Here is a 22,373-nt window from a genome sequence, read left to right on the forward strand (position 1 = left end):
CAAAAATTAACCAGGCATGGTGGCACATGCCTGTAATCCCAGCTATTTGGGAAGCTGAGGCATGAGAATCACTTGAACCTGGGAGGTGGAGGTTGCAGTGAGCTGAGATCGTGCCACTGAACTCCAGCCTATACGATAGTGAGACTCCATCTCAAGGAAAAAAAAAAAAAAATCTAAGTTTGAGTAACTTTACTCAAGCACAAAGTTTAACAACAGCCCCTGGGGAAGCACATACTCCAAAGGATGGAAGTCAGTGTTCTGAAGTCTAGAAGTTTGGGATCATTTATATAGACAAAGTTTAGGGGAGCTTAACAGAATTTCTACATCATTCTATAGAAGGTTTAATGCATAATTCAGTGATCTAATTAGCTGAGGTGGTCTTTCTCTTAAAAGGTGTATTTAATATTCCACACTGAAGATGTAACAGTCATGGTGGTCTTTTGCTCCACCTGGTCTGATTTAGGTATAGGACAATAAAAGAGGCAGTGAATCTATAACAAAGATTAGGGACTAGAAGAGGCAGAAGTCTGGTCTCTGGTCTTTCCTAGTCATTTACAGAACAAGAACAATAAGGAAGAAAGTTAATCTATAATCTAAGAAGCAGAAGGGGCAAATATGCTATGTTACTCTGTCTCTAGGACTTAACTTCCCCTGGGCATAGTAAGTTTGGAGGGTCCTTAAATTTTATTTTCTTTTACACATTCTACAAAATTTTGTATCTTAAGCCAGTAATTCTCAAGGTGGTGACAAGTGGTTAAGTGGAACAAATTTTACAAATCACTTGGGGAATAGTTTCTTGAAAGTGTATCTGTACCACCTCTCTGAAATCATATATATACACAGGTCTCTGCCCCCAGTCGCTGGCACAGAGCTCCTAAAGCTCTTGTAATTTCCTGAATGACAAGGGTGCTAGGAGAATCTTTTGTTCTAATATTTGGTCTTTGACTCTAGTTCCTGCCACGCAGTTCCTAAAAGCTTTGTAAATTCCAGGTAATAGGAATGTCTTTTACTGCAAGGAGGCAACTCCTGGTGGGCTCCTAAATGAGGGCCAGTCACCAGAATAACCAAACCATGATTATAAACTTGGAACTTTCAGTTCCACCTTCCCTCCAGAGAGGCTGGAAGTGGACTTTATTAATCATGCCTATGTGATTTGAAGTCTCCATAAAAATCCCTCAACCATGGGATTTGGAGGGTTTCTGGGTTGCACAACACATGGAGCCTCCTGGAGTGTGGCACACTCTGGACAGGGCATGAAAGCTCCACGCTCCTTCCCCCATACCTTGCCTATGCACCTCCTCCATCACCTGTATCCTTTATAATAAACCTGTAAAAGTTAAATGTTTCTCTAGCAAATTAACTGAACCCAAGAAGAGGGTCGTAGGAACGATGATGGGGAGCCAGATCACAACCTGGTTCTTGTGCCTGGCATCTGAAGTGGGGGCAGTCTTGTGGGAATGAGCCCTCAACCTGTGGGATCTGACATTCTTTCAGGTGTAGTGTTAGAGCTGAGTTAAATTCTAAAACACCCAGTTGGTGTCTGCCAGAGAATCTGGTATCAGAAGTGTTATGCTGAATGGTGTGAGAGTAGAAAAAAACACTTGGGTTTTTCCCATCCCTAATGGCCTTTTAGATTCCCCAGGCAGTAAGTACTTTGGGGAGCCAGTGCTACTGTTAAGCATTTATGGTGTCTTTTTGTATAGGCTTGGCAGAAAAAAGGTTGAGAATTATGTTCTAAGTGATACAGCAAACAATTAAGAGGTGCCAGTCATATTGCTATTTTGAAGTATGAAGGGAGATTCATTAAAAAAGCCATTTGTAAGCTTAAAGTAAGTTTGAAAGTGCACTTGAATTAATCGTCCTAGATTAATTTAAGCCCAGTGAACACTTGGACCAATCAGATAACAGAAATACTAGAATGTTTAACCATCCTACTGTCGATCATAATCTCTCATGCTAAATTCATGTGGCAAAATCATTTGTTTAAAAACACCACTATCGGCCAGGAGCAGTGGCTCACGCCTGTAAGCCCAGCACTTTGGGAGGCCAAGGCGGGCGGATCATTGAGATCAGGAGTTTGAGACCAGTCTGGCCAACATAGAGAAACCCCATCTCTACTAAAAACACAAAAAATTAGCGGGGTGTGGTGGCGGGCGCCTGTAATCCCGGCTACTCGGGCGGCTGAGGCAGGAGAATGGCGTGAACCTGGGAGGCGGAGGTTGCAGTAAGCCGAGACTGCGCCATTGCGCTCCAGCCTGGGTGACAGTGTGAGACTGTCTCAAAAAAAAACAAAAAAACAAAAAAACACTATCTTTTCACAATGAGCTTTAATATTTCAGGCCACAGCCAGTTTGCTGTATTCAAAAACAAACAAGCAAACAAACATTAGTGATATATCATTTTGGTGATGAAAAACCTGTGTATGTATTATTCTTTCATGTTCTAAGAATCATAACAAAATCTAAAATGTTGGAAAGTTATAAAAAATTTATTTTCACTCCCCCCAAATCTAACTAAATTTTATGTTAAGTAAACATAAAATTAACATAGAAATGTATATGACCTGAAAATTTAAAAAAAAAAAACACTGTCAGTCATAGAATGTTTTATTTTAAACTTACTGTCAAACTTTCAAATACAACACATGTGGCAAAGAAACAACAGTTCACACACAACATCTGCCACAATTCTCTTTGAACTGCCTTTTCTATATTATGTGATATTTTACAGTTTCTTTCAATTTCTTACATTCATGGTATTCTTAAAGGCAGCAATGTCAATTTTTCTGCTTTGAAAATAGTTCGGTTAATGTTCTGAAATTGCTTAAAATGATATTTTCCTTTTAGTATTCTACTGCTGCCCACACTGACATAATTCAACATATTATTAATAAACTGTTAAGAGGTATACTGTACTTAATAAATCAACTCCCAACTCTAAGTTAACCTCAATCTAAAACAAGCATTTTCTTAAACCAGTATACTCAGCTACTTTTCTCAAAAATATTTCCATTCTGAAATAAGATTTTTTGTGAGATACAATAGTTTCATCTTTTATTCCTAACAGAACTCATGCCGTACTTTTTTTCTCAAAATATACTTGATATATTCTGTGCAAAATGTTAAGTTCTGTATAGGATGTACCTTATTTTGAAAAAGTTTATAAAATATAATTCCTAAAAACAACCTCAACATTAGACAATAAAGGAAGAAAAAACATCAGACAAAGCCTAAGTTTTCACATGAGAAACTAAGTATGTTCTTAAAGCTCCAGTATTACATTCCTTGAAAAAACTCAGAATGCACTTTGGTCATTATTAAACATATTTGAACATAGGCAAATAAAATGAAATGCTTTCTGTTGTTTTTCATAGAAAGAAAAAACATACTACACAATGAGGCTGAATTGAGGCTGATCAAAAGGAATGGTAAGAGCAAAGTGATATGACATGGCTCTGTTCTCCACACATTCCTGATTTTAAGATTATGATTTAGGGATTAGAACTGCACCAATCAAATAAATTATTTACAATTAATCATCTTAAAGTTCTTAAAATATGGTAAAAATATGAGGATATTCCACATGATACACTTTGCACCAAGAAAATTCTAGACTGTTTCAAATAAATTTTTAGAAACCAGATGCCCAGTTTAAAAAAAAATTGCAAAAACCATTTCATGTTTCATGTAATTTCTAAAATACTCGATTGTACAAATATAACAACTTAAAATCAAGGCCCAATGTAAGATACTATCATATTCGCCCAATTTACCCAACACACCAACATGATAAGTTCTCATTGGACACTTGGCAAATTATTCGTTGGGGAGGTTAAAAGCATCTCAAATAGCCCTTATATAACGGGGGTGGGGTAGGGAGAATGCACCAGATAAGTTTAGAGGATAGAATTTGCAAGCTGAAGCTGTCTTTTCTGAAAATTTGGATACAGTTTTATAACTAGCAATTAGAGAAATATTTTATTGGTTCTTAGCCTTATTCTTAAGTTGTTCATTTGAGTGTAGTATGAATAGCCTACACTAGAGTGTACCATGGGGAGAAAATTATTTACTTGAGTAAACATAATGTACTTTAGTAATATCAGTAGGCACTTCACTTGTGAGATGAGTATATACCTCACTCAAAAGGATACCATATCATGCCCTAGTACACTATAACAGATCCCATATAAAGATACGCATTAAAAGTAACAATTTTAAAAAGTGCACATTTTGAGCATGCACAGTTGGAGCTGTGCAAACAGCCCAGTGTTTCAAATAAATACAAGTATTACTAGTTAATTTTTATCAAAATATCTTACAGTATGGAAACCACTTACAATTATTGCTCTATTACAAGTTTTATCATCAAAGAGCACTTGTTGACCTGTTATATAATACCGTATATATTAATACTGAAGGGTGCTTAAACTGTAACTTAATCAGTTTGGATCCTGGCATTGTTCCAAAATAATTCAAGAAAAACCCTGACTGGATCTTGATTTACCAAAGAAAATGTTTTATGTGTATAGCTGAGTTCAATGCAATATTCCAAAGTTAAAGAATTTTTCCCAAAGTAAGGCAAGTTCACGGCATTGATGGAGAAACGGTGCTGAGCAATGGCTTCTATTTTCACAATTTGTTATTTTGCCAATTATTTATGACCAATTACCAGGATCTCAAGTATCTGGATATCAGTTTCATCACCCTTTCAACTACTAAGTATATCAATGCTTAAAAATAAAATATAAAGACTAAAATAAATGTAAAAAAAAGTGAACAAGTAAAATAAATATAAGAATTGCACAAGACAGTCTGATGTAAACACTTCAACTCCCTAGCTGAGACTCCTGAAGCAAAGAATCAGTGACAAGCTTTCAGGCAGCTTAGTCAGTACTCTTATTCTGGAAAAGAGGCTACATCTTCTTTTCTTTGAATTGTCATGATTTAATCTTCCATAGCTAGAAAAAAAAAATAGAAGTGGTGACAAGCCAGTTTTAATATCAAAGCTTAAATTATATCATATAATATCATTTTTAAATTCAAATTTCATTCACAAACAAGTGCAGTTTCTAATATTTTAACTCCTTTATCCTTTTAAGAAGAACTCACCTTAAACACAAACAAAAATGTGAAAATCAGATTTCTATTGCTTTCTCTTGAGAAGTGGTTTTATATATATATATAGTACTTGTTTAATATGATTATCTTACACCTTCCTAACAGTTAGTTGTGCATATATTGGAAGATGTATGCATTGCTATACAGACAAATAATACAACTTTTGGCCAAAAACAGAAATACGGCTTTTTTCTTTTTTATCACCTAAATTAACGTTTTATTAGTAAAAATAAATACTTCTTGCTGGGCGCAGTGGCTCACACCTGCAATCCCAGCACTCTGGGACGCCAAGGTGGGTGTATCACTTGAGGTCAGGAGTTCGAGACCAGCCTGGCTAACACGGCGAAACACTGTCTCTACTAAAAATACAAAAATTGGCCAGGCATGGTGGTGCACACCTGTAGTCCCAGCTACTTGGGAGGCTGAGGCAGGAGAATTGCTTGAACTTGGGAGGCGGAGGTTGCAGTGAGCCAAGGTCACGCAACTGCACACCAGCCTGGGTGACAGAGCAGACTCCATCTTAAAATAAAAAATAAAAAAAAAAACAAATAGTTCGACTTTTCCTACACAAGACTTCTATTTATAATAAATACTGTTCCAAGTTAGAAATTCCTGCAGTATTATAAAACATAAATATATATAATTCTTTGAAATTAAATGCGAAATGTTCACTAATCTTACCAAAATGACTGCATTACTGGGCATGTGAGGGTAAAATGGGCGTGACAAAAATGCAACAGGAAACTAAGAAATAAAAAGTACTTGCAACCTCTTACCTTTAAATTAAATCCAAGCAAGTCACTGATAACACCAGAAACAGCTGACAGGATAACAACCTGGGTGATGTTATAAAGCAGCGGATTCATTGTAAGCCCATATAATCTAAAAGGACTGTCCAATTCCTAGCAGAAGATAAAAAAAAGTCAGCTCCAGATTCAAAAAGAATTACTAAGCTAATTCAGAACAATATACAATGAGAATTTTTAAAAAACACTTTCAAAAAAGTTACCAATTATGGATGCTTTTAGAAAGGATAAACTTGGTTAAACTTGAAACAAGTAAATTTTAATAAGTTTTAATGATTTTAAAGGAAAAAAGAACTTCCTTTAAAAGAACTCTGTGACTAAATGTGTAACTCCAATTTCTATCCCTTAAGCTATTATAAAGAGGCTAGAGAACATTTTTTAATATAAGAACTAGACTAGAAACTGAAAGAGAACAATACCTTTTGGTAGAACAATTAGAAATTGGCCAAATTTTCTGATAAGATTATAACATGTAAAAACTCCTCTTTGAGTCAATTCATTTTCAAATACATGTATTAATTAATTGGTTAATTCAAACATTTAAAGTTCTATTATATGCCAAGCCCTGTGCTAGGCTCTGGGAAGTTAAGATTCAGTCCCTGAGCTGAAGGACCTTACAGTTTAGTAGACATGCAACAAATAATTAAAATATGATAGTCCCATTTCAAAGGTACATATAAAAAGCAAATAATGAGGCCATAGAGGAAGGTGCTCCTGAAACTTTGTGGATGGTAGGGAGTAAATATTCTAAAAGACACATAAGAACATGACACATCTGAATTGCTACAGGTTGCTCAGCACTGTTAGGGCCCAAGTACAGGAAGAAAGATCATTGGGCCAGCAATGTAGAAGAAAGACTAGGGAGCAATGAGACCAGAAGCAAGAACATCTGTAAGGAGTTCAGTGTATCAAAAGCTTAAGTGAGAGACAAGGATCTCACATAGGGCAGTACTAATAGAGAAGAGGATGAATTGGAAGATATTTAAAGACTGAATCAGTGGACTTGAGAACTTCTTGGCTGTAAAGAGAGAGAGAAAGAAGGTACGATCTATGTTAAGTTCCAGATTTCTGACTAGGAGACTATGTATGATAAAAAAGACTCATACTATTATGCTTTGTTATTCTAGTCATTTTTATACTTTGAGATTGTGGCTACTCATTAAGTCTCATCTTTGTAGCCCCTTCCTACACAGTGCCTACACTTTGAAGATACCCAATATACATGTGTCAAGCAAACACAAAACTATTAATTCAAGATATTTTTTCCAATTGAGCATTTTGGTCAAAAATGGAGTTTGCCTCTATTATCTTGCTTGTTATTTAAATGTCATCATCTTCCTCAGGATAATTAAAGAGATTTGAAAAAGAAAGCAATCTGTAATTGCTTTTTATTATACCCCCACCCACTTCTTCTGAACCCTTCAATACTATGTGGTGCACAGTCTATACTCAATTCACACTGTTTAGTTGACTGAAGAATTAACTGTAACACTGAAACACAACTAATTTCATACCATTCTCTGAAAACATATAAATAACTCTAACAATTATATTCAATTGGTTATAGAAGTTGAAATTTTAAAAAATATTTTCCTTTTAAGAACTAAAAACATCATGAATATTGTAAGCAGTGATAAAAAATGTTTTATTAAATTACCCCCAAAGAGTTATTATGAGATAAAATACATCAAAATTGTATTCCTTTTTGTTATCAAAAATTAAATGTTTATTTATGACATATATTTATTATGATAATTATGTATTATTACTTTCTAAGCTAACTCAGGCCAACCAGAAGATTTCTCTGAGAAATACAAAATAAAAAACTTCCCAAGTTAACAACAAATTTTCTTTTTTGATATCTATTTTAAGGTGTAGGAGGCATATATTTCCAAAGATGCCAACCTCTACAATACTCCAGACATAATATTAAGTATTAATATACAATTTCCAAAGAAATTATTTGGATTAGTTCGAGCACTTTTGCAATGAGAAGTAAAATATAAATTGTATGTATGTGCACAAGTATAATTTGGAAACAACTTGGATAATCATGAAAACCACATACAAAGTAATATCTATAAACAAAAAAATAAAATTACGTCAGAACAGCATATTTGACATTATAACCATTTTCAATTCTATTTTTACCTTTAGCAGTTTAGTAGCCAGTTTTAAAACATTATTCACTAGTGTCAGTTCCTCCTTTTTGTTAGGTTTTTTCTCCATTTTCAAGTAGAGGTTTATCTTTTATAAAAAGAATAGAAATGCTTCAAATTATAATAAATACACATTTTTTTTTTTTTTTTTTTTTTTTTTTGAGACGGAGTCTTGCTCTGTCCCCCAGGGTGGAGTGCAGTGGCGCGATCTCGGCTCACTGCAAGCTCCACCTCCCGGGTTCACGCCATTCTCCTGCCTCAGCCTCCCGAGTAGCTGGGACTACAGGCGCCCACCAACACGCCCGGCTAATTTTTTGTATTTTTTTTTTTTTTTAGTAGAGACGGGGTTTCACCGTGTTAGCCTGGATGGTCTCGATCTCCTGACCTCGTGATCCGCCCACCTTGGCCTCCCAAAGTGCTGGGATTACAGGCTTGAGCCACCGCACCCGGCCAATAAATACACATTTTTAAAGGACTTGAAAGATATTCACTCAAGTATCTGGTTACTGAGATTATAGGTGATTTTAATAGTCTTTATACTATATATTCCAAATTTCCTATACTTATTTTATAATAGGGAAATAACTGTTTCTCAAACACTTTTCAAATGTAATCAAAAGCCAAAATAAAAAAGACTGGATGGCATTATTTAAAAGGTGAGACACTTTAGTATCAGAGCCAAATCAACCTAAAAAATAAATAAAATTAGAATAAACTAAATCAATAGTTTATTACTTTTCTTATTTTCTTTTTCACTAGAGATGGGGTCTTGCTATGTTGCCCAGGCTGTTACTGAACTCCTGGATTCAAGTGATCCTCTCATCTCAGCCTCCCAAAGTGTTGGGATTATAGGCAGTCACAATGCTTTGTTGTTTTATGATTTATTTGAAAATCACTCAAAAATATTTGTGTATTTTTATTATCCACTCTATAATAGACAATTTTCGGGTGTCCGCAGTTCCTTTCTTTGAAAAATGCTCTAACCCCAAGCCAGTGGAAGAAGCAAGCCTAGGCAACTGTGCTTATCCCATTTGATCTCACCTTTACCCCCAATCTGGCAGCCATCGCTGATTACGCTGGAGTGTACACCCAAACCAAAGCTAGTCAATATACTGACTGGTGAGACTAACATGATATATCTATCAGATATTGCAGGAACATGACTGAAAAGTTAGTAAAAGTCTAAGCCAGAACTCATGCTAAGCCAAACCAAAACCGTGTGTAAACCAAAATCATAGGGTAACAAGTCTACAGAAAGGCCACTGGAAGAAAGGTGATTAGAAAGGCAAAAATGAGAAACCATTAGCCTCAGAGCAAGTTGGAGGAAGTGGTTGATTTTGTCCAATTCCATAAGGCTCAAGTATACTTTTTTTTTGAGTTGGCGTCTCACTCTGTTGCCCAGGCTGGAGTGCAGTGGCACAATCTCAGCTCACTGCGGCCTCTGGGGTTCAAACGATTCTTCTGCCTCAGCCTAACAAGTAGCTGGGATTACAGGCGCATACCACCATACCTGGCTAATTTTTGTATTTTTTGTAGGGGTGGGGTTTCACCTTGTTGGCCAGGCTGGTCTTGAACTCCTGACATCAGGTAATCCACCTGCCTTAGCCTCCCAAAGTGCTGAGATTACAGGTGTGAGCCACCGCACCTGGCAGGCTCAAGTATACTTTCTTAGGGATCTTTATCTTTGTGGGTTACTCTCTTGTTTGAGCTACTTTGACAGGTTTATTGATTCTTTAAAATCAAACTATCCCTAACTAAAATATTCATGGGAATAAGTTTCTTTACAAAATTCCTATAAAATGGCAAGGGGAAAATATTTAACAAATTCATACAAAATAAAATCAACCAATTATACTTTATTCTACTGAGTAAAAATGTATACTTACTCAAATGCGGCTCTGCTACACTGCAAAGCAAACATGTCCCATTCATAGTTTAAAATACATTAATTTAACAAATGGTACTTCCTTCTTGTCAAATAAAAATGGGACATTAAAAAAGTAGATTGGATTTGAAATATGAATCAAGGCAGGAACACTGAAGAAAGGCTTGTGTCCTATTAAATTTTACATTTTGCTTTAAAGCACAAATGACCTTAATCAAATAAAACACATTCTTGAAAAACATAAAGGAAATGAAAACATTTTAACTTATAGACATTAATTTATAGCATAATAAGCAGGCACACTCACCTGTTCAGTAAGTAATATTGAGGTATTGCTATATTTTTTACTTGTTTCTGATCCAAGGGTAACAAATCTTAGGAGAAAAAGTGTTAACGAGATGCACCAGATTACCAATTCCCAATTGTAGTGACAATCAAGGAAGATCTCGTGTACATGAAGTAGCTAAAAGTATGAAAAAGGTAACATAAAGCAGCAATGTGATTCAAACAATTTCTTTTCAAAAGAAATAAACATTTTACTTCATAGATTGTTCATAAATTTAGTATTACATTTTAGAAACATTCTACATTATGGAATATTTTAAGCTATCAAAAGTATAGAGTATAATGTAATTAATATCCATGGGGCCTCTACCCAGTTTTGTCAAATCTTAATATTTTGCAACATCTCTTTCAGATTAAAAAATAATAATGTTACAGATTCAGTTGAAATCACTTTAAACTTTGCCTTCTCATTTTTCTTCCCCTTCCCACCCCAGAAGTAATGAATTTTATGTTTATCTTTTCCATAATGGTTTTTATAGTTTAGCTACATATACATCCTTAAACTATGTAATTTTTTGTATATTTTAAAATTTATTTTCCAAGCACTTGGGAGTTGGAAAAAAAAAGAAAAAAAATTTACATAAATGTTACATTATCTACATCATTCTTTAATTTCTTTTTATTCCACTGAATTTTGTTTTCAAGGTTGATTCATGATGATAGATTTAGCTCTAAATTTGTTCATTCTAACTCCTATGTTAAAGTAAAAAAATCAGCCACAATTTATTGGCCAGTAAAACAATCAACCACAACTTATTGGTCAACCCTATCATTAATATTTTGTTGCCAATTTCCATTATTACAAGCAATGCTGCAATACACATTCTTGTATGTGTTTCCTTGTATGCACAAGAAAGACTTTCTCTAGAAGTTAATATCTGGGAGTCAAATCACTGGGTTTTTGGATATTATATCTTCAACTTTATTAGATATTGTAAGTTTGTCTCTGAAATAGTTGCACCAATATATACCTCAGCAGTGTATCAGAGTTCCCTTTGCCATCATTTTCATTCATACTTGTTATTATCTAACTTCCTAATATCTGCTAATCTAATGGGTGTGAAGTGTTCTCTCATTGCCTTAATTTTACTTTTCCTGATATTTAGGGAGGATCAGTATGTTTCATATGCTTATTGGTAATTGAATTTCCTCCTGTGAGTTATCTTTTTATATTCTACATCCACTTTTTCCCTAGTATATTGTTCGTTTTTCCTATTGATTTGTAGAAGTTATTTCTATAATGTGACTAACAATCCTATTTAAGTCATTTTGCCACTATCTTTCCCAGACTCTGGTTTGTTGTTTATGGTGTCTTTGCAGGACATGAAATTTTAATTTTCATTTGTGATCATATTAAAAATTTTGTTTTTCACATTTAGATCTTTAATCCACCTAGAATTTATTTTTATGTATAGCATGACGTCATTTGATTTTGCTCCATTTTTACTTCATATTTCCATTTTGTAAAGCCTTCCTACATTGATGTATAATGCCATCTGATCATATATTAGGTTTCTACATATATATGGCTATGTACAACTCTATTTCATCCCATTGGTCATTCTATACCTGGGCAAAAATCATAAAGTCTTTCTGTAATTTTAAAATAAGTCTCTCATCTGAAGGTCTGAAGAGAAATTAAAAAAAGAAAAACGAAAAGAAAAATTAGGCCAGGCACGGTGGCTCACGCCTGTAACCCCAGCATTTTGGGAGGCCAAGGTGGGTGCGTTACCTGAGGCCAGGAGTTCAAGACCAGCCTGGCCAACATGGTGAAACCCCGTCTCTACTAAAAATACAAAAATTAGCCAGGTGTGGTGGCACACTCCTGTAATCCCAGCTACTCAGGAGGCTGAGGCAGGAGAATTGCTTGAGCCAGGGAGGCAGAGGCTACAGTGAGCTGAGATCGTGCCACTGCACTCCAGCCTGGCCGACAGAGCGAGATTCTGTCTCAAAAAAAAAAAAAAAAAGAAAGAAAAAAGAAAACAAATCTTCATATTTCTGGTACAGCAACTTGTTCTTCAAAATTATCTGGACTACTCTTGTCTTTCTGTGCTTCCAGATGAGTTTTAGGGAGCTTGATGTGTTACTTATTTTTTAAAATAAACAAAGCATTCTGTTTAATTACATGGGATTCCAACAATTCCCCCAGGAGAATCAATATGAAATTGAAATTGAGCCTTCCCACCTATTAACATTGTGACTAACATTGTATACCTTGTTTTTTAAATTTTTTTTTGAACTGAGTCTCACTCTGTCACCCAGGCTGGAGTGCAGTGGCGTTATCTCGGCTCACTGCAACCTCCGCCTCCCGAGTTCAAGTGGTTCTCCTGCTTCAGCCTCCCGAGTAGCTGGGATTACAGGCATGAACCACCACGATGGGCTAATTTTTGAATTTTTCAGTAGAGATAGGGTTTTGCCATGGTGGCCAGGCTGGTCTTGAACTCCTGACCTCAGGTTATCCGCCCACTTAGGCCTCCCAAAGGGCTGGGATTATAGGCATGAACCACCGCGCTCAGCCTCATTGTGTACCTTCTTTTATAATTTTCAATAAAGTTTTATCCTATTTCTCCATAAGGTCCTACATATCTTTTGTTAGAATTATTCTTGTGAATCTTTTTTTGTTGTTGTTGCTATTGAAAATAACATATGCGTTTTTTTGTTGTTGTTTTGTTTTTAAAGACAGGGTCTCATTCTGTTACTCCAGGCTGGAGTGCAGTGGCACAATCATGGCTCACTGCAGCCTTGATCTCCCAAGGCTCAGGTGATCTTCTCACCTCAGCTTCCCAAGTAGCTGGGATCACAGGTGTGTGTCACCATGTCTGGCTTTTTTTTTTTTTTTTTCTTGTAGAGACCAGGTCTCACTATGTTGCCCAGGCTGGTCTTGAACTCCTGGGCTCAAGGGATCCATCCACTTTGGCCTTCCAAAGTACTAAGATTATAACCATGAGTCACTGTGCCTGGCCAGTATTTACAGTTTTCAATGATCTATTTCTGTATATAGCAGATGTCAACAAATTATGTCCACTGGCCAAATCTAGCTTTAGGCCTCTGTCTGTCTCGCCCCATAGCTAAAAGTAATTTTTATATTATTTCAAAGGAAGAAGAGAAAGAGGAATTAGAAGAAAAAGAATATATTTCAGAGATTGTATGTGTCAGGCAAAAGTCTAAAATATTTATCTGGCCCTTTGCAGAGGAAGTTTGCTGATCTCTGGTTTATAGAAACAAAATTAATTTTTAAAATGTTGTTTTATCTATTTTTGTTAATCTTCATATAACAAATATATTTTAAATAATGTGTCTGTAAAGTCGCTTGGATATTCTATATAAACAATCATATAGTTTAAGATTTTTTTCCCCCAAACTTTAGACCACTTTTTTCCCCCCATCTTTGCTGATTAATACCCTCCATCAAATGCTGACTAGAAGTGGTAAAGCAGGTAACTGTCTTATTCCCAATTTTAAAGTAAATAACTCTTAAGGTGATACCATTATGTATAATGCTTGCTCCAAATTTTGAAAGATATACTTTATCGGATTAAGGACAATACTTCCTAGTCCTTGGATCATGAATGTCCACTGAAAACTTACAAATTGTTTTCTGCATCTATTGATATGATTGCATGTTTTCTGCCTTTAATCAGCTTAAATTGCATTAATGGATTTTCTAAAGTTGAAATCTGCGATCCAGGGACAAACTGTCTTAGTCCTGGCCTATTTACTGTAATTCACTTTCTGGCTTCATCTTCTTAGTATTTTGTTGAGGAATTTTGTATCTAATAAATGAAACCAGCTCAGTTTCCCATTCTCATACTAGCTCTATGGTACTGGCATCAAGGTTATATTAGCCTCATAAAATGAGTTGAAGAATATCCCCTTTTCCTATTGACTAGATCTTTTGTGTAAGTTTAGGATTATCTATTTAAATATTTGACAAAATTCATCTGTAAAACCATACGAGTATGGAGGATTTTTCTAGGTGGCATATTTTAAACTACTGAAATTTTAAACTACTTACAGTTACAGCTCTCTTCAGGTTTTCAATTACTTTTTGAGTCCGTTTTAATAGATTATGCATTTCTATAAAATTGTCCACTTATGCCTTCAACTTTAATGACATAAAGCACTTCATACTAGTATCTTAAAAAAAATTCTCAATTGTGCCAGTATTAAACTGTTTACAGTTTAATAGTGTGCTCTCTTTTAAAGAATGTATTATTTGTATGGTTTTAAATCTCCAAATATATGTTTTTTTGTTGCTATCATTCTTTTCTACTTTGACTATACGACAGCTAAATATTGTGGTCTGTATAGTATCAGACATTTGGTATTAGTTTTTACTTTATTGCCTAATATATGGGAAAGTTTTATAAACATCCTTGTACCTGAAAAAAAAGTCATTAATTCAGAAAAATTCTTAGCCATTATCTCTCCAAATGTTGTTTTTCAGCATTCTTTCTTCCTGGAATTCTTTTTCTTTTTGGAGACAGTCTCGTTCTGTTGCCCAGGCTGAAGTACAGTGGCGCGACCTCGGCTCACTGCAACTTCTGTCTCCCAGGTTCAAGCGATTCTCCTGCCTCAGCCTCCCGAGCAGCTGCGATTACAGGCGCGAGCCACCATGCCCGGTTAATTTTGTATTTTCAGTAGAGAGAGGTTTCACCATATTGGCCAGGCTGGTCGCGAACTCCTGACCTCAAGTGCTCTGCCTACCTCGGCCTCCCAAAATGCTGGGATTACATGCGTGGGCCACCACACCCAGCCTCCTCCTGGAATTCTTATTAGACGTACGTTGGATCTCCCACAATGTCTAAATATCCATTTTTGCATTTTCTGTCTCTTTATCTCTGCCCTGTATTTTAGTCATTTCTTTCATCTTCCCAGTTCATTATGTCTTTAGCTGTCTTTAATTTGCTATTTATTCTGTTCATTGTGTTTTAAAAGTCAGTGACTTTGTTCCAGCAGTGAAAAGCAAAAAACAAGTCAAAAGTCAATAACTGTATTTTTCATTTCTCTGAAGTTCTTTTTCAAACTTATCTGTTCTTTTTTCACAGTGTTATCTATGTCTTTCATCACTGTAAATAAACTTAGTTTCCACCTGATCAAGCTGAAATAGCTGGAGATCTAATCCTGCTATTGGTTTATCTGTTGACTCCTTCATGTTAGACTGTTTCTTCCTATGTTTTGATACCGGAAGGAGCTTTATCTGTGGTTCCCGTGAGGTCTAGGCTGAAGTCGCATGCCCCCAGACAGCCTTGGTTTTGCTTCTGTCAGGTATCCAGGGGCCTAGGACCACTTTTTATATTAACTTTTTGACATGAGGGTTACAGGACAAGATGTATAATGTCAATCTGAACCCTAAACCTGTAGTAAGGGCAGAGTTATAATTACATATTCTTAGAAGAGACTTTTCCCCCGTCCTTGTCATCCAGAGTCAGATAAGCTTCCTTCTTGTCTTCCAGTGCTGGTGAGCAGACTGTTTTTCTTATCCAGCTTTTTACTGAGGCTGTAGATCTTTGAGGGTTTGACTTCATGGTATGAGTAGGGAGGTATACAGGTCAAGGCCTCATCTCCTGTCCTACGTGGGCATAAAATTTCAAGTCTCTGGGATACAATACTAATACTGGCAATGTACCTCACTGTTATTCTCATGCTGCCATAGCATTAATGCTTATTCTTAAATACTCTGGTTTTCAGTTTTGTCTTCATTTTTGGCTCTTTATTATCTTACGAACTCAGATATGTACACAATATGTACATTCAAAAGCTGAGGGTTCCCCCCAGCATTGTTTGATGTTTTTTTTTTTTTATTTGTTTGTTTTTGGAGACAGAGTCTTGCTGTATCCCCCAGGCTGGAGTGCAGTGATGCAATCTCGGCTTTCCGGGTTCAAGCAATTCTCATGCCTCAGCCTCCTGAATAGCTGGGATTACAGGCGCCTACCACCATGCTCAGCTAATTTTTGTATTTTTAATAGAGACGAGGTTTCACCATGTTGGTCGGGCTGGTCTCGAACTCCTGACCTCAGGTGATCCGCACTCCTTGGCCTCCCAAAGTGCTGGGATTACAGGTGTGAGCCACTGTGCCCGGCCTGTTTGATGTTTTAAAGTAGAAGAATTTTCAGATAATCCAGTACATCATACTACTTGGAATGGAAGTTTGCATATATTTTATTATTTTTGTTTTTAAAATTTTAATACTCTTAAACTTATTTTTTAATATTACATGGCCCATGACACAACCCTCAGGAGACCCTGAGAACATGTTCCCCTGCATTATAGCAGTGCATATCCTGAGATACTTTGGACTCCCTAACTAATCTGGGTCACTAAAAATTCTTTTTCAGAGTATGCAGCAGTTAAGTCACAGTAACAATTCAGATATAAAAAATAAAAGAATAGGCCGGGCGCTGTGGCTCACACCTGTAATCCCAGCACTTTGGGAGGCCGAGGCGGGCAGATCATGAGGTCAGGAGATCGAGACCATCCTGGCTAACATGGTAAAACCCTGTCTCTACTAAAAAAATACAAAAAATAAATTAGCCGGGCGTGATGGTGGGCACCTGTAGTCCCAGCTACTCGGGAGGCTGAGGCAGGAGAATGGTGTGAACCCGGGAGGCGGAGGTTGCAGTGAGCCAAGATCATGCCACTGCACTCCAGCCTGGGCGACAGGGTGAGACTCCATCTCAAAAAAAAAAAAGAAAGAAATAAAAGAATCGTAAACATGAATAAATTGGACATTCATGGGACAATTTCATAACTCATGTTTCTTTTGGGAAGTAAAGATGAGAAGGATTCTAGGCAAAAATTAATCTGTGTTCATTCAACAGACATTTGAGCATACATGCTCACTGTTCATGGCACAGAGATAAGATGCACTTATTTATTCTACCAAAAAAACTGCAAAAAGATAACCTCAAAACTTACTTTCTAACTAGGCTTACTTATATTATTATTTGATTATTTATTAATCTGAAAGTTAGTATTTATATATCTGGTTAATTTCTACATGGAGCGAGTTAACTCACCTGGGCACAACAGATAAATACAACTGAGATAGTCAATAAGAAAGCAGATGAAACTATTACATCAACTGATCGCTGAGGACCTCGACGCTGCAGGGTGTGGGTGGAAGGGAGAAAAGGAAACATTTTAAAATATATTTACTAATTAGCAGATAATTTCCATGGTTTCAATAAAGGTGTTGACTCATCACCATGAGTTGATCATAGCCCACAATGTTGAATATACCTAATTTGTTAGGCAAATTTTAATGATAGTGTTATGATTTCCTGAGGATTTGCAACAGAGTTAAAAGGGTATCTATATCTATATAGCATAAAATTATTGGTATAACTTTCAAATACTTCATTTTGTCAAACACAAGTCATTTATTCAACAAATATTTCTTAAGCACCTGCTTAGCACTAGATACTGTGCTGGGTGCTACAAATACAACAGAGAACAACACATGGTCCCTCTACCTTCACAGAAACTAGGAGGGAAGTGAGACATCAAGTTCATAATCACAGATATATGTGATAAATTGTGATGAGTGCTAAAAGGGAAAGACATAGGATGCTTTGAGATACTTGGCAGGGAGACTTCATTTAGATTTGAGGGTTAGGAGTGTGGGCCTGGGAAGATCTCCCTACCGAAGTGATATTTACACCAAACTAAGGGGGAGGCGCAGGGGCATGATGGCACACAGCAGCGTTCTAGGTAGAAGGAAGGGCATGTGCAAGAACATAAAGCAGGACAGATCACAGCTCATGTAAAGAACCGAAGCAGTCTAAAATGGCTGGAATGTAGTGGACTAGGAAGGAGAGTGTTTCAAAATGAAACAAAAGACAGGTGAATAAGGGAGAACTTAGGTCATAAAGGGCATTATAAACCTTGTTAAGATTTTGTGCTTTATCTTAAGAGAAATGGAGAACTTCCAAAAAGTTTTAAGAATATAGGGCCAAATATATATTTTTAAAAGATCACTGGTGGCAGACTGAAGAAAGGAATGAAAGGAAGAAATGTGAATGCTGGAATGCCAGGCAAGAGGTAACTGAAGTAGCACGAGGCAGAAGATGATTGATGGTTTCAATGAGGGTGGCAGAAATGGAACAATGAGAAGCAAATGGATTCAAGATATATTTTGGGAGCAGAAAAGATAGGAATTGGTGATAAATTGAATACTAGAGATTAAACAAGGATAATTCCTAGGTCTGGGCTTACATGTTTCCCTCACTGAAGTATAAGCTTAGGTATGAGAGTAGGGGCTTTCATCTCATCAACAATGAATGGCACATGGTTAACATAAATAAGTGTTTACTGAATAAAACAATCAATGTACAAAAGAATGTAACACCTGCTAAGGGTTGACAATGCAGGAAATTTTGGACGAATTCAAGCGATCAGATTCATCCCTCCATACAACAGATATGTCAATAGGAAAAAAATATCCATGCTAATTTGCAGCAGTGACACTAAGTGAGCTAAATTTAACAAGTTAAATTAATAAACAGAACAATGAATTTTTAAAATATGAGTAGATAAATAGGGCAAACTTTTTTTTTTTTTACTTCTTTCATTATTATTTCAAAATATAAAGCATTAAAGATCTAGATATGTCAGAGGATGATTGGTCTTCAGGTCAACTTTACTATGATATAGACAGTGCTGTGAATAAATATCATTGGAACTTGCATGATTACTCCACATATAATGACATACTACTGCTACTTAATGCAGTAACAAGAAGTAATCCTCAGAAAAAAAAGCATTTTCCTAAAACAATTTAGATGTTTCCTTCTTCCCTCCAGAGTTTTTATATCATACTTCCATAATTAGGAAAATTACTTAAAAGATTAAAGGAAAATAATGACATGAAAAGAATGACACTGAATTGCAAACTAATATTTTAAAATGGTAATAGGTCACTTCTGTGAGGAAACTCATTGGTTATTTTTTTTTTTTAATTCTTTTTTAAGTAGTGGGCTCCCTCTGCTGGCTTGTGACAACCAGGCTAGTAGAAACAAAATCCCTAATCTAGCTTTTAAATGAGTAAAAGCTGGTTACTACACATCTAGAGACAAATATATATTGATAAAGAAACTGGAACTATCAGAAAGGGCCAGCATGTTAAAGCTACTTTTATCACTCCCATTCTACCTTAAGATAGGAACGGAGAGATAGCCACATTTTTATATTCTGTACTTTCTTCAACCGGAAATGAGGAACCTCAGATTTTCGAGCCCTCCTTGCAGATGTTAAATGTCCAAAGAGTTTTGCAAAAAGTAATCGCTAAAAAAGATTAAGATGAGGGTTAATTTTCAAGTAGATTACCACATAAAAACAAAAATCAACAAAATATGAATTGTTAAGATTTTATTTGGTTAGGTACTATAAAAGCAAAATAAAAAATAATTAGGTAAAAATGATATAATCAAATAATAAAGTACTTCAGGAATACTTTTAATATTATGAAAACGATAAAATATTCTTATTCAGAAGTCTACATTATACTCACCTGTTTATAAGTTCTTTCTGCTACACAGAGCAAAAAAAAGAAAATCCACACAAGAGACACGCGAACCACAAAACTTATTATAACCATAGAAAGAACTATGACATCTTCATTAGAACCAAATGCAATCACATAAAGTTCTGAAGCAGAATGTGCTGTGAGTTGTTCCAAGTCTGTAGCTTGAGAGAGTCGGAAAACAAATGGAGTTAAACCCAGTATGAGAGAGATTGCATTTCCAAAAATCTGGTATCCTATTCCTGGTATATGGCTGTTCACCTTAAGGGAGCCAAGGGAAGAGAGAGAAAAGAAAAATAAAATTATACTATAAATGTTATCTACAGTAGAATTATTTATAGCAATATGAAATCATTTGTTAAAATATACTCATTCTGAGTAATTTGAATCCCATTCAAGTTTGAGAGCCTACTACACATAAAATGTCATTAATTCTTCAGATCTTAAAAACAATTCATTATCAGATCTCTAATTCACTAAGTAGATGGCAAAAGGACTGTCATCCAGATCTTGAAAAAAATTTATGTATATCATTATTTCCAGTTAGAAATATTCACAAATACTGCAATATTAAAGAGAATGAGATCTCATATCCACTGAAATTCAGTTCATTAAAGAAAAAACTCAGCATTACACTTATTTCATACATTTGTACCTTGGGGTTTTGTTTTCTTTTTCCTTTTTTTTTTTTTTTTTTTTTTTTTTTGAGACAGGGTCTCACTCTATTGCCCAGGCTGGAGTGCAGTGGCGCGATCATGGGCTCAAGTGATCCCTCCCAACTCAGCATAGTCCTAGTAGCTGGGACTACAGGTATACACCACCGCCCCCAGCTAATTTTTTGGGTTTTGTAGAGTTGTAGAGACAGGGTTTCACTATGTTGCTCAGGCTGGTCTTTAACTCCTGGGCTCAAGCGATCATCCCTCCTCTAGCTCCCAAAGTGTTGAGATTACAGGCATAAGCCAACATGCCCAGCCACTTATGTTTCTCTTTGAATAGTCCAATATATAAATAAGTGTCTCCTTAAACTCTAAAAGCATTTTAGAAGAGAAATGATAGAAGGAAGAATAAATTAAACAGAAAGGGAAAAAGGTGAGGGAATTATTTTTAAAAAGGAAATTAGATAATGGAACAATATAAAAGCTTCCAATATGCTAGACTGGCAGAACTAAAAGAGATCTAAACTATCATGTAGCCAACTTTTTATATTATACATTAGATAAATGAGACTATTGTAAGTTAAGTGATCTGCCAATTCTAAAGTTACAGAGCACAAACTAGATCCAAGATTCCAGAGACTTCCCGGTCAACTGCTTTTGATTACTCACACTGAGATACGTAATAGGGAGTATTATCAATTTCTAGACCCAGTTATTTTAATTCCTGTCTTACATAAAGTGTGGAGAAGAGTTCAAGCATAATAATGCACCAAATAAATTTAGAAATTGCAAGTTAAATACAAGTCCAGAGAAATCAACACATTTTATTTTTATTTATTTATTTTTTTTTGAGACGGAGTCTCGCTCTGTCGCCCAGGCTGGAGTGCAGTGGTGTGATCTTGGCTCACTGCAAGCTCTGCCTCCCGGGTTCACGCCATTCTCCTGCCTCAGCCTCCCAAGTAGCTGGGACTACAGGCACCCGCCACCATGCCCGGCTAATTTTTTGTATTTTTAGTAGAGACGGGGTTTCACCATGTTAGCCAGGATGGTCTCGATCTCCCGACCTCGTGATCCGCCCACCTCGGCCTCCCAAAGTGCTGGGATTACAGGCGTGAGCCACCGCGCCCAGCCAATCAACACATTTTAAAAAATCAGTAATTACCTGAAAAAAGAAATAATAGAAAATAAAATTTAAATCCACAGTATTTGAATTAGACTTCTTTGAACTACTCAAGACTTTTACCACCATCTGCATTACTTCTATATATTTAAGTAGGCAAGCAAGTATGAACGCAAATTTACTAGTTTGATTTTTTCATGTTTTAAGTCCTATTAAACAAATGAACCGGTAAGAACGATACAGAAAAATAAGTCTTCTTAATTATTTTTTTATTTTTAAAGCTTTTTTAACAACAATCTCTAGTCCAAAGAAAAGTCTTTATTAACACCTGTATACATCTACAAGCTCCTGAATTTCAAAAGAAAGAATAACATAAAAGAAAAAAATTAAAGATCGTATCATCTATTCTTGGTCAGATAAGTGAAAACACTAGAAGATGAGAGTGGTCTGGTGACAAATCACTGTTTAAATTACAGACAGAAACAAATACACACATATAATTTTTTTTTCAGGGTGAAGAAATGAGGTCAGAAGGTTACTAATATAACATTCCAGTAATTATCTTATATATAGGTAATCACTAAGTCTTACCCTTGAACTACAAGAATAAAATTTAAAAACTCACTCTGTTCATTATCATTCCACTGATTTCAAGTACAGACATGTCTGCTTTCTTACAATCATTACCTTCCCATACTATAGCACTTATTTTTTCTAATCCTGGGTGGGAACTATGGAGCCAGGGCAAATGACTCTATAAAA

The 22,373-nt window shown here is 35.8% G+C and overlaps 1 protein-coding gene across 14 annotated transcripts in view; it reads right to left on the reverse strand.

The window, feature by feature from the left end:
• Positions 1 to 2,588: 2,588 nt before the first annotated feature.
• Positions 2,589 to 22,373, reverse strand: part of PHTF2 (putative homeodomain transcription factor 2) — a 153,603-nt gene continuing 133,818 nt past the window's right edge. For 7 of the 14 annotated variants that reach the window (XM_063641541.1, XM_055283437.2, XM_063641546.1 and 4 more), the window contains 8 exons: positions 22,237 to 22,365; positions 19,824 to 20,096; positions 19,466 to 19,597; positions 17,332 to 17,418; positions 10,275 to 10,430; positions 8,075 to 8,170; positions 5,894 to 6,019; positions 2,589 to 4,957 (listed from right to left, as the gene is read on the reverse strand). In XM_063641541.1, the coding sequence (XP_063497611.1) occupies positions 4,937 to 4,957; positions 5,894 to 6,019; positions 8,075 to 8,170; positions 10,275 to 10,430; positions 17,332 to 17,418; positions 19,466 to 19,597; positions 19,824 to 20,096; positions 22,237 to 22,365 (1,020 nt within the window). In that variant the 3' untranslated portion in view covers positions 2,589 to 4,936. The remainder of the gene's footprint in view (positions 4,958 to 5,893; positions 6,020 to 8,074; positions 8,171 to 10,274; positions 10,431 to 17,331; positions 17,419 to 19,465; positions 19,598 to 19,823; positions 20,097 to 22,236; positions 22,366 to 22,373) is intronic. The other 7 variants (XM_063641543.1, XM_063641542.1, XM_055283439.2 and 4 more) reach the window with 3 other exon arrangements.

The sequence above is a fragment of the Symphalangus syndactylus genome, chromosome 6, assembly GCF_028878055.3.
Source record: "Symphalangus syndactylus isolate Jambi chromosome 6, NHGRI_mSymSyn1-v2.1_pri, whole genome shotgun sequence".
Classification (NCBI taxonomy): Eukaryota; Metazoa; Chordata; class Mammalia; order Primates; family Hylobatidae; genus Symphalangus; species Symphalangus syndactylus.